General features: G+C 50.3%; 1 protein-coding gene across 1 annotated transcript; it reads right to left on the reverse strand.

The window, feature by feature from the left end:
• Positions 1 to 6,310: 6,310 nt before the first annotated feature.
• CLDN19 (claudin 19) lies at positions 6,311 to 11,003 on the reverse strand. Its single transcript, XM_006839644.1, has 5 exons — positions 10,734 to 11,003; positions 9,292 to 9,456; positions 9,107 to 9,191; positions 7,079 to 7,231; positions 6,311 to 6,359 (listed from the first exon to the last, which is right to left on the reverse strand). Exons 1-5 carry the CDS (start codon positions 10,954 to 10,956, stop codon positions 6,311 to 6,313), a joined length of 675 nt encoding a protein of 224 aa, XP_006839707.1. The 5' UTR covers positions 10,957 to 11,003.
• Between the last annotated feature and the right edge of the window lie 5,671 nt (positions 11,004 to 16,674).

Genomic DNA, 16,674 nt, shown 5'->3' on the forward strand with positions numbered 1-16,674 from the left:
AAATGAGAGAACATCTGGGTTATGCCTTTTTGTAAGTAGTTTTCTTTAGGAACTGTCAGCATGTTGTTGTTGAAGTGTGGAGTTGTAACGCTGCGTGGACTTTGGACAGTCAACAATATGTACTTAAAGTTTCACTATTGCAAAACGGGTGTATTATCCAGGTACTCGTACACTATTCTTTTGTACTGCTGGTCCTGTACCAGAAACATTTTCTTTTATTGTTACTTGCTTTTTAAACTTTGTTTAGCCACTTAAAGAAAATCTGCTTATGGCACAATTTGCCTCAAATCCATTCCAAGTTGTATATTTGTTTTCCAATAAAAAAAATTACAATTTACCCCCCAAAAAAAAGTTAAGAAAGATTTTCTTGCTAAAAGAAACATTCTTGAAATAAGTGTATGATTTGTTGAATGTAAAACTGATGATATGCCCTGTAAACTTTCACTCAAACCACAATAAAAACCTTAAAAAAAAGAAACATTCTGTGAGGTTACAGGGTGGGGGAGAAAGGGAGGGAAAATTATTCACGGGTTAGAGGGAAGACCACTTGTTAACATGGGTGATGCTGTTGTTGTTGTTAAATGCTGTTGAGTTGGTTCTGACCCATAGCAACCTTGTATAGGATTTCTGAGGAGCGGCTGGTGAGCTTGAACGGCCTACCTTGCACTTCAAACCAGTTTTACAGTCCAGTGCATTAACCCACAGTGCTGCACCAGGAAATATACAACAAGCAGGAGTTTGACAGAAGAAAGATGAAGATATAGGGAGACCCAGGGAGGAATGCAAGAGTTAAGTTAAAGTGAATAGATATCAATACTGTAACTGATGATACATGGAGGGGATTGCAATCATTATAATGAAGCGAAGTATTTGGTTTACGATCTGCTCTGTAAATCTTCACTCAAATCACAATAATTTTTTAAAAAGACCACAACCTTCAGGATGGATTGCTCTTCAATGTAAAGAAAACAAAAAACCTCACAACTGGACCAAAAACTAGCATCATGATAAAAAGGAGAAAAAATTGAGGTTGTCAAACACTTCATTTTGTTTGGATCCACAATCAACACTCATGGAAGCAGCAGTTAATTAATTAAACCATGTATTACATTAGACAAATCTGTACAAGTTCAACAGCAAAGATAACAATTTGAGAACTTAGGTGGGCCTGACCCAAGCCATAGTATTTTCAGTTGCCTCATATGCATGTGAATGTTGGACAATGAATAAGGAAAACAGTAAAAGAATTGATACATTTGAGTTATGGTGTTAGAGAAAAATATTAAAAGTACCATAGACTTCCAGAAGAACAAACAAATCTGTGTTGGAAGAAGTACAGTCAGAGTGCTCCTTAGAAGCTAGAATGTCCAGAGTTCTTCTTTCATACTTCAGACATATTATTAGGGGGGACCAGTCACCGGAGAATGTCATCATACTTGTTAAAGAAGAGGGTTAGCGAAAAAGAAGACCTCCAACAAGATGGATTGGCACCATGACAGTAGTAGCAATGGGCTCAAGCATAACATCAATTGTGAGGATGGTGCTGGATTGGGCAGAGTTTCATTCTGTTATGGATAGGATCACTATGAGTTAGAGCCAATTCAATGCTACCTAACAACAACAATGTTATAGTTAAAGTTTTGTGTCAACTTCACTGGACCAGGATTCTCAGTGACTTGCCAGTTGAGATGTAGTTATCCCCCATGATGAGATTACTATAATTACTTGATTACTATAATGTAATCAAGTCTATGATGAGGTCCGCTATGAGCAGCCAATCAAATGAAAGAAAGTTTCCTTGGAGGTGTAGTCTGCTTCCAATATATTGGTCACTCAGGCAAAGCTGGCTTGCTCTCTGATGGGTCTGGGCTCATCCTCCAGCCTCCAGTTCTTTGGACTTGAGCCAATGGCCTGCTCTTTTACCTGCTAACCCTGGGAGTGGTCAGCAGCCTGCCATCTTATCTGCAGGACATGCCTGCCTGCTGCCTGAACTGATCATCTTGATTTATCTGACCCAGACTGGGAATCCTAGCTCTACATCTGTGTGAGTTCTTTCTTTGATATAAACTTCTGTATGTATACATATGAGTCCTGGTGTGGTGCTGTGTGTGGGTTAATGCCTCAGACTGCAAAGCCATGTAAACTGCGAGGCTGGCAGCATAAACCGCAAGCAAACCTATTATATCATTTCAGAGTCCTGGTGTGGCGCTGCAGGGTAAGCACTGCTAACCACAAGGTTGGTAGTTTAAACCCACCAGCCACTCCTCAAAAACCCAATACAGACTCTCTATGAGTTAGAACTTACTCAACGACACAACAGCCGCAACAATATCAGTTCAGTGTGCACCTTTAACAGGTAAGATTTTTTAGAAAAACATCCACAGTGTCATGATTACATACAATTAAAACTAATTCCATGACATTATCTAACACTCAGTCCATATGCCATTGTCTCAGATAAATGTTTTTTCAGTCTCTACCTAGGCAATAGATGAGTTCCCTTATCAGCTACTTCAATGCCCCGGATTCAGGCCCCTTAACGGAACACCTCCTGTTGCTATGCTACTTGGGGCGGGGACTTCCCTGAGGGACTGGGCACATAGGTGGGTGCTTCCAAAAACCTATGTATGGCCCCACAACTTCTCTGTCTGGCTTGTGTGATGCTGTGATATAATTTCAGATATATTATCAGGAGGGACCAGTCCCTGGAGAAGGACATCATGCTTGGTACAATGGAAATCAACTAAAAAGAGGAAGACCCCAATGAGATGGATTTGCATAGTGGCAGCTACAATGGGCTCAAGTGTAGCAGCAACTGTGAAGTTGGCACAGGACCAGGCAGTGTTTCATACTATGAGTTGGTACCAACTCGACAGTGCCTAACAACAACAACAAATGTTATGGTTGGTTAATTTCATTCTTGGGGAATTCTGTTTGTTAATAAACAAGAACCAAAGCTTTAAAAGCATGCCCTTTGAGTCTGAGCCCCAGCTTCCTGCATCTCTGGCCAAGCCTTTAGCCGTGAGCATGGGACGTAAACACCAGCCCAGCCAGGGGTTCTGGAAAATTGGCCCTACCTTTGGTTGGCAGCCCAGGTGACCTTGATGTAGATACTTACTAGGGGTCTCGTGTGTATGTGTGTGTGTTACAGAGCTAGAGAGACTGAGAAATCTAGATATAGTTAGGAGTCCTGGTGTGTCACTGTAGGATAACCACAGGACTGCTAACTAGATATAGTTAGGAATCTAGATATAGTTAGGAGACCTGGTGTGGCACTGTAGGATAACCACAGGTCAGGGCCTCAAACCCACCAACTGCTCCTCAGAAACTCTATACAGGGTTGCTATGAGTTGGAACTGACTTCACAGCACACAGCAACTATAAAGAGTTGTTTCAGGGGAGGTCTAGGGGATCTGGCTTCTTAAACTCCTCTGGCTTTTCCAGACATCTTCCAATTCCAAGATCCCACTACTTTCTTTTTTTATTGTGTTGAAAATATACACAACAAAACACATATGAATATAACCATTTCTACATGTATAATTCTGTGACGCTGATTACATTGTTCAGTTGTGCAATCAAGCTATCTCTTTTCCAAATCATTCCACCACTATTAACATTAGCTCACTGCCTACTAAGCACGAATTATCCGGTTCCTCTTCCCTCCCACCTGGTAACCACTAATGATTTTTGGTCTCTAGTTTTTTATTATTTCATGTATGTGAGATTATATAATATTCATCCATTTGCAACTGACTAATTTTGCTCAGCATGATGCTTTTAAGGCCCATTTGTATTGTGGCCTGTTGTTATTGTTGTGTGCCACTGAGTCGGTTCCAACTCACTGCAACACTATAGTGTTTCTGAGAGTGGCTGGTGGGTTTGAACCTCCAACCTAGTGGTTACCAATCTAGTACTTATCCTACAGTGCCACACCAGGACTCACGTTTTGGCCAACTACTTTTCAAATAGGCATATTGGTTGAACTACAGTTCAGCAAAGTGTGTGGCTATCTGTCTCAATATCTCCAATCCCTGGCTACAGCAGAACAGGCTACGCTTAGCAGATGAGCAGAGGAAGCTTGGCCCTGCTCTGCTGTCAGGCGACCAATTTGGGGTGAGATTGTCTTTCTGTCCCCCGCTGAAGCCTATAAGCAGTCAACACCTTCCATTCTGAGATTTTTTCATACCAAGTCCTAAGATTCAGGTGGAGCCTGAACTCCAGCACATAGACAATACACACACAGACTTTCTGGCCGACTGCTTTATGACCAAATAGCAAGAACTGCCAAGTACACGGCCTGGGATAGGACGGAAGATTCTCTCAGTCTGTGTCCCACCCCTACTTAGTACCACAGGGCAGAAGCTGTCACTGAAACATTCAATTCTTAGGTTCCGAATTCTGTGTTTGTTAGGCCTTGGTTGGCTCTGTGTGACAAAAATCAAACTCAAAATTGTTTCAGCAAAAAGGGGCATTTATTGGGAGGACAACTGAGGGCATCTTACAGAACAGCTTGGTCTCAGGAACAAGGCTTCCTCTTCAGTCTGTCGGCACATCTTTTCTTGTAGCACATCTGGTCTGCACACCTCCTCAGAGCAGCAAGACATGGGGCCCCAAAAGCCCTGAACTTTAGGCTTCATGGAGGTAGCCTTCAGTGCTGACCACACATTACAGTCCCTCAGGGAGCTTACAGAAACCCAAATGCCCAGATCTATCCCAGACCAACCAAGTCAGACTCTTGGTGAGGGGCAGGGTGGGAGCAGCCTCAGGTGATTCTAAAACATTATAGCGTCAGGCACCCGGAAAAACTTGTTTTAGTACCCACTTAGGAGTCTAGGGACAGATCTCTGACAAACTTATTTTGGACCAAGCCCTGTGGCCAGAGGCTGGATGGGCTGTTCAAATGGTCATTGCCCTGGTGTCCTTGAGAATGCAGTGGCTGCCAGGCCATGGCACTGAGGGGACAATGCTGTAGCAGCTCCCATTCTGACCCACGGTTGGAATCTGTGGACATTGTTCTTGTCTGACTTGATCTCGGTCACTTCATCTCTCAGAGTCAAGCTGAAGGAGAAGGCTGAGCTGTGTCCTGAGGCTTTGGTCACATAGTGTATGATATGATCACAAGAGAGGTGATGGAGGAGACGGGATGGAGCAGGCTGAGGAGGACATGGGGAACCAGGAGGAGGGGTAGTTATGGACAAACCTTTCCAGGAGGTTGTTGTGCAGATGGGAGAGATGTAGGGCAGTGGCCGGAGGGAGACACAATATCCAGAAAGGACATTTAGGTTGAGAGAGACCTGCATGTGTGGGGAAAGGGCAGCACACTGGTTGGGAGAGACTGAGGATGATGGGCCTGGCCCTGGGGCTGCCTGGGTTCACTTCCCTACATTCCTCTGGTGTCATTGCCCCTTCGATACCAAGGGCGTGGTGCCTGGATTTCAAGAAAAAAGCCCTCCCCATTCTGACCTCTTCTCTGGGTTTAATGTCAGGGCAGCCTCATGTCCTTCCCTCCCACTCAGTTTCCAGGGCTGGATGTAACCGGGTCTCAGCCAACCTGGGGAGCAGGAGTGGTGGGGACAGCAACAGGGACACAGCTGGGTGCTTCAGACCTTGCTCAGGGCAGTCGTAATGCCTGAAAGTACTAGTGTCCTTCCTCGATTCCTTCCTCCCCTTGTTAAGTGTCATCAAGTTAGTTCTGACACATAGCAACCTCGTTTAGGGTTTTTAGAGAAGCAGCTAGTGAGTTTGAACTGCTGATCTTGTGATTCAGATGACCTTGTGGTCCAGTGCTTATCCTCCAGTGCCTCCTATACCCAACTGCACCCAATTCTGATCCCCAGCAACTAGTCAGAAGGTACCCTAAGAGTGCCTTAGCAGGATTCCCAGAGGCAGACCAGAGTAGCTGAAGCAGACCTGCATCTCCCTTCAGCATGCTCCCATCACTGGGCTGGGCCTCTGGGCAACCTCCAGGCATGGCAGGATCGTCACTGGGAAAGCCCTGGCACCAAGCCCTAAGGCCAGACTTCAGAGCTTACCTGGACAAGAAGCGGGAGGCCAGAGTTCTTTCCTGCTCAGTTTTGAACGTGCTATGAAGCACCCCCAACCCATCTGGTCTCTCCATTGGTCTCTCCATCTTTATGCCCAAGGGCCCCAGTGGTCAGCTCTGACCTCTAAGGCAACCCCACCCCAGCCATGCTGGGGGCAGACGAAATGACACCACACTCTGGGCTGGATGCTGACTTCTCTTTCCATAAAAGATCAAAGAGTCTAGGTGTGGCAGGGGGACCGAGCCAGGCTGGGGACCTGGACCTTACACACCCAGGGGGCCCTTGACGGAGGCGGACAATTTAACAACTGGTCTGAAAGTTAAAAGAGAGAAATCTAGTTAGTGGGGCAGGCGGGGGCTGTGGTGCTCAGGCCCAGACAGAGGGACTGGCCCACTTAATCCATTTTGTCCCTGCCTTGCCTGGGGTCCTAGCCCTCTGTGTGGGTGTCCATGATAGCATAGGGCTTTCTGGAAAAGCTAAACCTAAACTCAGAGGGATTGGGGGCAAGTCCTTTAGTCTCTCTGAACCTTTGCTGCCTGGTGTATGGTGTGGACACTCACCAGCCCTAACTGCCCCCTCCATGAGTTGCTGTGAGGAGTCATTAGGGGTCAGGGAACCCAAGGACTCTGTCTACCATAGGGTGCTCGGCACTGAAGTCCTCTGATACTTCCCCAGGACCTGGCCCATAGCAAGTACTCACAACACGCTGCTCAGTGAGTGAATAAGTAGACAGGTAAAAGGGACAATATCTGGGCTGATGGTACGTGAGCCTACCTCTCCACCTGCCCATGAGGCAGTCAGGCAGGGCACAGAGCCTGGAGCCATGCCTGCGCCCCGTGGCGGGTGTCCCTACCTCTACGTGGTGTCTTTGTATGTTTGGACCTGGGTCTTGAATCTCAGGGTGGGTGTGGGGGACAAGTTGCTCAGAGCCCCCGACTGTGCTTGAGGGACATCCTATGGCTCCAGCCAGAGTGCTGGGCAGGGAAGCCACTGGCTGGCTGGCTACCAGGGCAGATGGGGCTCAGACGTACTCTCGGGCAGCAGCCGAGGGCCCAGGCCGATAGGGCTGAGGGCTGCTGTTGGACCTCTCCCGCTCTGGGCATGTGCAGCAGAGAAAGGAGCCCCCAAGCATGGCCAGGCCAGCAGAAGCCCAGCCCACGAACAGGGCAGGGCCAAATTCGTACCTGCAAAAGGAGGGCGGAAGCTGTCAGGTGTGGCTTCACTCAGTGGGGAGCACCCCAGGCCCTCCCCGTTTGTTTCAGGGACCTCCCCAACTTCTTCATTGCAGGCGGAGTGCAGGGTAAGGGGAGCTAAGGTTGGGGCCTCACAAGCCTCCAGGGTCTCTTGAGATAGGTCAGGGCTTGGTCTTCCTCCTCACCCTGTCTGAGAGTATCACATGTCACAGTGACCCAGGTCCAGGGCGGCCCTAGTCCTTGCTCTGTCCCTGCCCCTCTCTGGGCCCTCCTCAGCAGGCTGGTGGACGGGGCATGAAAGGGGCTTGTGGTCTGTTCTGGGACGAGCAGAGCAACTCCCTCTTAGTTCCTGTCTGCCTACAAAGCTCCCAGAAGGCTCCTCACTGCCCTCTAGGAGAAAGCCTGACTTCCCAGCCTGTCCTCTGTGCCTTAGGACCTTTACCATGCCCTGGATCTCCTGCCTCTGTGCCTTTGCACAAGCCCCCTCCTCCTGGGTCATCCTCTGTCTTCTGTGCCAATCAAGCTCCTCTACCTTCAGAACATCCACTGTTTAAACGTCAGCTCCTCTTGGGGCTTTCTGGGATAACCCCATCTCTACCCAGAGTCTCTTTGCTGTGCCAGCCCTGCCTTCTGCCTTCACCACTGACTGCTCTCTGTCATTCATGCATTGCCTGGCTTGTTTGACTACCTGGGGAGCACCTTAAGGCCAGAGGGGCAACCTGACTCTTGTGTCCCCAGCACAGCCTCCTAAAAGTATCCTCTTTTCCTCCCACTCCACAACTGTCTCCTCCAGGAAGCCCTCCTGCTTGCCTCAGCTCAGCATCTTTTCCCATCCTCCCTCCACCCCAGGGAACTAAGCCTGTTGAGAAGCTGGGATTGAGACAATTCTATGTTCTGCTCTTGGCAGGACTAAGAGGAAGGGACCAGGATCTCTGAGAGGCCCTGTCCTAGGGTTTACAAGTTTTGCTCATTCTAATCTCCTAAGTATCCCTCAACCTGTTTTCCTCCATCTCCACTGTGACCTTCCTGGTCCCAAAGTCCTCTTGTGAAGACTTTTGCTCGCTGACTGGTCCTGCCCCTTCTCCCAGGCTGCACACACAGCCAGGGGGACAGGCACTGCCTACTGCTCCCAGGATGAGAAGCCACATTCTTCCTAGGATTGCAAGGCCTGGGACCATCTGCTCTGACTACTTCCCCAACCTTCTCTCATTCTCTCTGCCAGTAATTGCTATCTGTGCAGGAAGCCACACCAAACTTGCCACCAGCAGCAAACAAAACAAAACAAAACTCATGCCTATTAACACTTTCCAGTAGACCAGGCACTAAATTCCTCAATGCACCACCTCATTGAGCCCAAACACCACCCCCTCGGTGGTTTGTTGTTGTCATATGCCGTGGAGTCGGTTCTGACTCATAGCGACCCTGTACAGGGTTTCCGAGGCTGTAAATCTTTCCAGGAGCAGAAAGCCTCATCTTTCTCCCGCAGAACAGCTGGTAGTTTTGGACTGTTGACCATGACATTAGCAGCCCGATTCGTAACCACTACACTACCAGATTTACTTTGGTCCCAGTGGTTCATAGGGGAAGAAACCAGGCCACTCAGTTAGGACCTGCAGAGCCCGAATGTAACCCAGAGCAGGGTGCTTCATTGGCACCACTGTAGCTCCTTGGGGAGTTCTAAAGGATCATGGGTGCCCACTGCTGGTCTCCCGCCCCTTCAAGGACCCAGCCACACCCCTGGGTCCCTACTCCAGCTTCTCAATGACAGCACCTGAGTCTTGCTCCCTTCCCTCCACCAACTGGCTGAACAAAGGCCAGAGGAGGACTGGCCTGTCCCCTTGGCCCAAGCCATGCCTTGGCACTCACCTGGCATTGACAGGTGTGCTTGGGTTGAAGAACTCCTGGGTCACCAGGGTGGCATACCAGGAGACTGCTGTCAGTGTGCAGAGGCCTGAGGACAGAGGAGGTGCTCAGCTGCTCTGGTCCTGGTCACCCAGGGCTGAGGCTGCCTGCCACATGGCCAACTTGGAGAAGGAGCCAGGGACACTCACCTGCCAGAAGGAAGAGGGCACCCCCAGAGATGGCCACACGGCCCTTGGCGATGGGGTTGCTGTCTCCGACCCGCGTGCACTTCATGCCAACCACGCTGAGGACCATGGCCACGAAGCCCAGCAGCACAGCTACCACCATTAGTGCCCGAGCTGACTGGATGTGACCTGGGGCCGGAGGGAGGCAGGGAGGGAGGACACTGAGTGTAGAAGTGGGGGAGGGACACCTCAGGGTCCAGGGAAGGGTCTTGAGCAGGGTCTAGACTAGAGGTGTGAGGAGATAATGAGGGGCCTTGCATTAGACAGTGAGGGTGAGGACAGGGCTTTGGGGGGAAGGTGAGAGTACCTTTCACAATAACCCCATATTCGCTCCCATGTGCAGACAATTTGGGTGGTGGTGGGGGGTACTTTAAGTTCTCCTGAAGCCTTCTGGCCTGGGGACTCCTTCTTGGACCTGGGCTGCCCCTCCCAAGGACCCTTGTGGATTCAGAACTGAGAGTATCTGAGGCCCACCTCAGCCCAATTTGGTCCTCGGGACCCTTCCCCTCAGACATCTCTCTGTGCCTGCCTCTCTGTGGGTGCTGGGGTCAGCCCTGGGTTCCATGGATCCCTGAGGGTCTGTGCGGCTGGGGCATGTGTCAGCTGTCTGTGCAGTTAGGGCTGCATGCTGGGCCCTGGACAGGTTGAGGATAGGTCAGCCTTCCCACCAGGGTGAGAGGTTGTAGTGGGGCCAACCATCATCAGTCTCAACTCCACAGCCTATGCATCCACGTATCTCTCTGTGTGTGTGTGTGTGTGTGTGCTACCTAGGTGGCAAGCCTGGTAAGTAGATATGTGTGTCCAAGTGTGGGTCTGTAAGCTAAGGACAGGAGAGGCTGAGGGCAGAATCTTCACTGAGAATTTCTAAATGCCATGTATTCTTCTCACTCATTCCTCCCATAGCCCTGAGAAGGCTTAAGTACCTCCTTATGGATGGGGACAGGGAACACAAAGAGGCTTAGTGATTTGTTCAAGGTTACAGTAACAGAGCAGGACTCTTGGCCCATGGCTGCCAGGCCATAAAACCTCTGTCTGTGGCAGGGTACCAGACAGGCCTGGGTTTTAAATGTACACAGGGCTAATAGTTGGTGGGGAGGGTATGGAAGGGGAGGCCAGAGAGGGGCACCCAGGGCCAATGTAGAATGTGGGGAAAGCTGTTTCTGAACCTCTCTGTGTCCTGGTGTGGCGCTACGGGATCAGCACTGGGCTTCAAACCATAAAGTCAGCAGTTCAAACCCACCAGCTGCTCCTCAGAAACCCTACACAGGGTCGCTGTAAGTCAGAACTGACTTGACAGCACTTAACAACAACAAGTGTACCTTGTATTCCACCCACCCCTAGCCAGCGGAGGTCCACCATGCAAGGTGACTGACTTCCCCTACCTGCCCCTGCTGGCCAAGACCTACCGTCCAGGGCGAGTAGTGAGTCGTAGAGCTTGCACTGCACCTGCCCTGTGCTCTGGGAGGCACAGGACATCCAGAGTCCTTCGTAGAGGCCCACAGCAGTGATGATGGCATCTCCGGCGTAGGAGGACTGTTTCCACTGAGGCAGGGCTGTGCTGGCGATGATACCAACCCAGCCACCCATAGCCAGGAAGTAGCCCAGGAGCTGCAGGCCTGAGTTGGCCATGGCCCAGGGGAAGGGGCAGGGGAGTCCAGGGCTCAGAGCCGGGCCAGGCTCCCTGGGAAGACCGGAGTCATGGCAGGGGGACGGAGGTGAACAGTCAGGGGCAGAGAAGGAGAAGCGAAGGAGCAACAGCAGCAAAGGCACAGCTCTGGGCTCCAGAATGCAGGGGGCTGGAAAAGGCCAGAATCCAGAGGCTGGAAAAGGCCAGGGGCCCGCCCACAGCAGCAGCCTGAGCCACGGCTGTGTCCCCAGCAAAGCTCAGACCCAGCCCTCTGGGGGTGGGAGGCGGGACCCATGGTCCCGGTGAGTACCCCTGCCCCTGCTCTCTGAGATGGAGAAGGGAGGGGCTGGGAGGCGTGAGTGACCCTGCTTGACCTCAGAGCCCAGGGAAACCCCTTTAGGAACTTGATTCAAATGTCCTGACATTGTCACTATCCCTACCCCAAACTCTAGCCCGGAGATGGTGGACTTTGTTCTTTCAAGGTTCATCTGACCCTGGAGGTTTTCTGTTCTCTGACTTTAGGACAGAAAGGGAAAGGAATTCTAGTTTGTAGCAGGTAAGACCAGAGTTAGACTTCAGGGAGAACTTTTTGGCAAGGGATCTGAGGCCAGATGTGGAGACTGGGCTGGGGAGGGATGTTGAGAGAGGAGGTCCTTAGTATCTGGGGACCATGTGGATCAGAAACGAGGAATGCCAGGCAGATGACATGGGTTGTGGGGTCTTTGTGAAGTCTGGATCCACCTAAAGTCGGGGCCACTGGGGCTGCCAGCCAACAAGGGGCCTGGTAGGGAGGCAGAGAAACAGACCGCACTGACTTGGCATTAGCTGGAAGGCGTAATCCCCTTGCTGGCTGGTTTAGCAGCTCCTGCTGAGATCTGGGGCTCCCTGACCCTGGGTCCCAGTGCCAGAACAGCCTGGCCAGGAGCAATGGCCTCTGCACATTCCTGGGGTTCAGGCTGCCCCCACCTCCCTCTTCTGTTACCGACCCCCATGCAGCCCTTGGAAGCAGGGGAATGTTTAACTCTCCTCCGCCTCATTAGCAATCCCCTCACGTTTGGCCCCACGGGCTCCTGGCGTGGGTGCAGGAGGAATGTCACAACCTTGCTCCCACTTCTGCCAGTCCCACGGCTGCCCCCTGTGTCCACTAGGCTTTGGTGGGGGAAGGCAGGGTCGGTCTAGTACAGACCCTCAGCAGGTCTCCCTCCTCCACAGCCCTTCTGCTGGGACAAGCCCCTAGCCTGCTCCCTTGCATTCTTCACGTGGCTATGCAAACGAGAGAGAGTGCCAGGCACTGAGCAGACAATGGCTGCCCTGTGTACCCGCCTAAGGCGTGGGCCCCTGGTATGGCCTGCAGCTCCGGCGGGGCTTGGGGAGCAAGCCGCCCTCTGATGTTTGGCCTGCGGTCCCCTGTGTGTACCCTGAACCCCTCTGAGGAAAGGGTGACCGCATGCATTGGTGGACTCATACACCTGTTTCCTGGGACCTCCTGTGGGTTCCCCAAATCAAATGGGGTCTAGGTGAAAATAAAGCAGTCCTCAGTTCAAATTCTGCCACACACACTGAGGAGACAGTATGCTTAGGGTGGAGAAGCCAGAGGAGAGAGGAAGACCTTCGACCTGGTGCCTTTTACGTGTTCATTCATGGAGTCCTCAAGGTGGGGCTTCAAGGTGGGCAGACCTCATTGCAGATAAGAAAACTGTGGCTGAGGGAGGTAGCTTACTCCAAGCTAAAAAGTGCAGGGAGGGCCTCCTGCTCAGATATGTGGTCTCCCATGCTTTTCTCTCCTGGACTTCAAGGTCAGTTTGACTGTAAGTGGTTCAAACTCACGAGTCACTCCTCGGAAACGTGTCCAGGGTCATTATGAGTCGGAACTGACTCGATGGCAGTTAATAAGTTGCTTCCCAAAGGGCTGAGGCCCATCTTTCCTCACATTCTGCAGGGACCCGCTCTGTAAGGAAGACCCAAGGGCCATCCCTGGCCTCAGAAGACCTGGTTCAGGTCTCTGCTCTGAAGTCCTAATATCCTCTGCACCATCCAGAAACCAAGAATCAGAGCCCCATTGGCCCTCAGTTGACTCATGAGGAAGTTGAGAGGGGAAGTGAAGTGCTTACAGCCACATAGCCTCCTCTGGCTATGAGGCTGAGGCTTGTGACTCTGAGGCTTTGTGATCCAGAAGAGTATTATTCTTCGGAAGTTCCTGTTTATCCCATCTCTTTGTGATTTGAAGCTTCGAGTCTGCTCTGCCAAAATCGCCTCATACTCTCATAGCCTTCCCCCACCAATATTCCAAAGCCTTTTGGAATTCAGATTGGTTCCTCTACAGGGTATTGCTTCTCCACCTGAATGACCCCTAGTTCCAGGGGCCCCCTTGCAGCCCAGTGAGTCCCAGGCATGCAGGGAGAGCAGGAAGGCTTAGGGTCTGTCCCCAATCTCCTGTTGGAGCACACTGGTAACTGCCCTGGGGTGTCACACTTCACTGAAATGTGCTTTCAAATACATGACATGAAGCAGAGGGTTCTACTTGTAGCTCTGCCACTGAAAAGCTGTGTGACGGTTGATAATTTCTTAGCTTCTCTGGGCCTGGTTCCTGTAATGTGGGAATGCAATGTAGGTTTCTTTAATGCTGAATATCTATGACATACTGGGCACCTGGCCAGGTACTTTCTGAGCTGAGTTCCTTAGAAAAGCAAAATCAGTGAAACCAGATGCAGAATCCAGACCCAGCACAAACTAAGCAAACTTACCAGAACTCTATTACGTGTATTGGAAGCAGGCCACACCCCTGAGGAAACTCCTTTTCAATTGATTGGCTGCTTGAACTCTGTAGCAGCGTTCATCATGGAAGTGATTACATCTCTTGACAGCTCATTATGGGGATGATGACATCACAACTGCCAAGCCACTGGGAATCGTGGCCCAGCCTAGTCAACACACAACCTTAACAGTCACACCCTCAAGATTCTCAGTCCTTTGAGAGACCATTTGACTGGTGAGGAAACATACTTGCTAAAGGTCAGACTATTCCAAGTGGTGGAAGTTAGTGTCACCCAGCTCAGTATGTGGGTCAAGTTCAAGCTCTTTCCACTAGTCTCCTTGCTGGCTGGTGAGTCACCAGACATGGTTGTAAAGGGAGCAAAAGGAGTATTGGTGGCACAGAGGTTAAAGTGCTCAGCTGCAAACCAAAAGGGCAGCAGTTGAATCTCACCAGTCACTTCACAGGATAAAGAGAGCCGTCTGCGTCCACAAACATCGACAGTCTTGGAAACTCTACCCAGGCAGCTCTGCTGTGTCCAGTTTGGTCACTAGGAGTCAGAATGGACTCCATGGCTGTGAGTTTGGTTTGGTGTGGGCCCGCAAATACTAGAGCAACTCCATTGGTGCTTGAAAAAAAAGTCCTTCCTGGACTTTACATGTCCCTCCAGCTCATTTTCCTGCTTTCCTTTAGAACTAAGCCCCATCCCACCTACTCTCCCGGGACCACTCTCCGTAGCCTGGCTTTCCTCCACACCACCTTACCAAAACATCTCTTGCTGTCATTCCCAGTCATCTCCCTGCTGCCAAGCCCAGAAGTGGACTCAGTTTTCATCTTGTCCAGCCTCTCAGCAGCATCTGGCCCAGCTGCTCCTCCCTTTTAGGAATGCTCTCATTGACTTCCAAGACACCTTTCCCTCTTGGTTCATCTTCCCTCATGGACACTGGTCTCAGTCTCCTCTATTGAGTCCCCTTGTGTCCCTCCAGTCATATAGGCTGAGTCTTCTGACTCTTGTTGTATCTGCACACATCATCATCTCTTGGCTTTGAACACATGCTGATAAAAACCTTTCCTAAGGTTACATCTCCTACCTGGACCTCTTCCAGAACCCTACAGATTTACAGATTCATATACTTGACTGTACAATATTTCCCAAATCTAACCATAACTCATCTAAAATCAAACTCCTGATTTCCTTCCACACCCACCAACCAATCCCTCTGCAGTCTTCCCTATTCTAGGAAACGGCAGTATTTTCCCCAACAACTTAAGCTGAAGCCCTTCTTGATGTTTCTTTTTCTCACACCCCACATCCAACCCACCAGCAACCCCCCATCGGCTCTACAACCTTTGTTCACTACCGTGACTGCCAACACCCCACTCCAAACTACCTTTCCCTCTCCCCTGGTTTACTGCAGCGGCCTTCTCTCAGATCTCCTGGCCTTTATTTTTGCTACAGTAATATATTTTTCACACATACTGTTCAGCAAGGCTTTTAAATGTTTTAAGTCATACACTGCCACTCCTCCGCTCAATGTGCTTAAGCTCCTTTCTCACTCACAGAGAAAGCCCAAGTCCTCACGATGGCTGACACAGACCTGACTTCCTCTATGGCTCTGCCTTGCCCACCCTGCGCCACCACGTGGCCTTCTTGCCTTCACTCCCACCTCATGACCTCACTTTACATTTCTCTCAAGTCATCTGTCTGTAGGCTTGCATGCTCACTTTTTCCAGGTCTTTGTGGTAAAGTTCTTACTGAAGGTCTGTGTTGTTGTTGTTGTTATTGTTAACTGCCGTTGCATCACTTGACTCACGGCAGCCCCATTTATAATGGGATCTGATGTTGCAATCCACTGTTTTCATTGGCCGATTTTTGGAAATAGATCGCCAGGCCTTTCTTCCTAGTCTGTCTTAGTGCGGAACCTCGACAGAAGCCTGTTAAGCATCATATACAAGCCTCCAATGACAAGACAGGTAGTGGCTATGCTTGCAGTGTATCGGCCAAGAACCAAACCCAAAGTGGGAATTCTGCCACTAAGCCACGACTACCTTTTATTAAAGATCTTACTGTAAATTAAAAAAGCAATTCCTTCCTGATAGTCCCAATCTCTCTGATCTGTACTTTTTACGATATGATGCACATACGTAGTCTATGTATGTATACATACACACACATACACATTTACTAATGATCTGTCTCCTCTCCTCTCTGAGGGTGGGGGATTGTTTTATTCACTACCACATTCCCAGAAGTTGACACTCAGTTTGTGTTTTACAGATAAATATTGATAAATGAATAAATTTGTAAAGTTGGTACACAAGTTCCTAAACTCACTACCTTCTAGCATCTCAAGAACTGCAGGGGAGACGGATGTGGCCCAAGTTGCTGAGCAACCCCGTCCGGCTCTTTCTGTCTGTTAGGGGGAGGTATGTGCCTGGACACAGAGGCCTCAAGCCAGACAGCAGAGCAGGAAGCCTGGGGCTGACCAGGGGGCAGTATGCTCAAGCACTGCTGAGAGGACTAGTCGTAATCCCCACCATTGACCTGGAGCTTTCTAGTTTTCAAAGTGAGGTACATCCAATACTGCATCTGGGCCACACAAATGCCCCCAAAGGTGGGCAGAGCAAGGATCACGATCCCCATGATCCTCCATGGTACAGTGTGAAGTATCTGGTCTGAAGCTGCCCCGTGAGTCCGGAGGCGGCTCCTGGAACCACATCGCTGCGCTGTTCCATGCTGCCTAGGCTGATTTTTATCAAGTGAGACCCCTGCGGAGAAGGGGCAGAGTTCCACTCTCTGAACAAAATACCAAGTAAAACAACCCCCACAAATCCTTTATTGTTCTGGTTGTCTACCCCAGACACTTAAATACAGCACCATTGTCACGGTGGCTGGGTCTGCATCCTGAGCCCTCAGCCAGGTCCCTGGGGGGCAGGCCCTCCTGCCATGTCCACTCTCAGAGCAGAA

Source organism: Chrysochloris asiatica, unplaced genomic scaffold (genome assembly GCF_000296735.1).
Source record: "Chrysochloris asiatica unplaced genomic scaffold, ChrAsi1.0 scaffold00026, whole genome shotgun sequence".
Classification (NCBI taxonomy): domain Eukaryota; kingdom Metazoa; phylum Chordata; class Mammalia; order Afrosoricida; family Chrysochloridae; genus Chrysochloris; species Chrysochloris asiatica.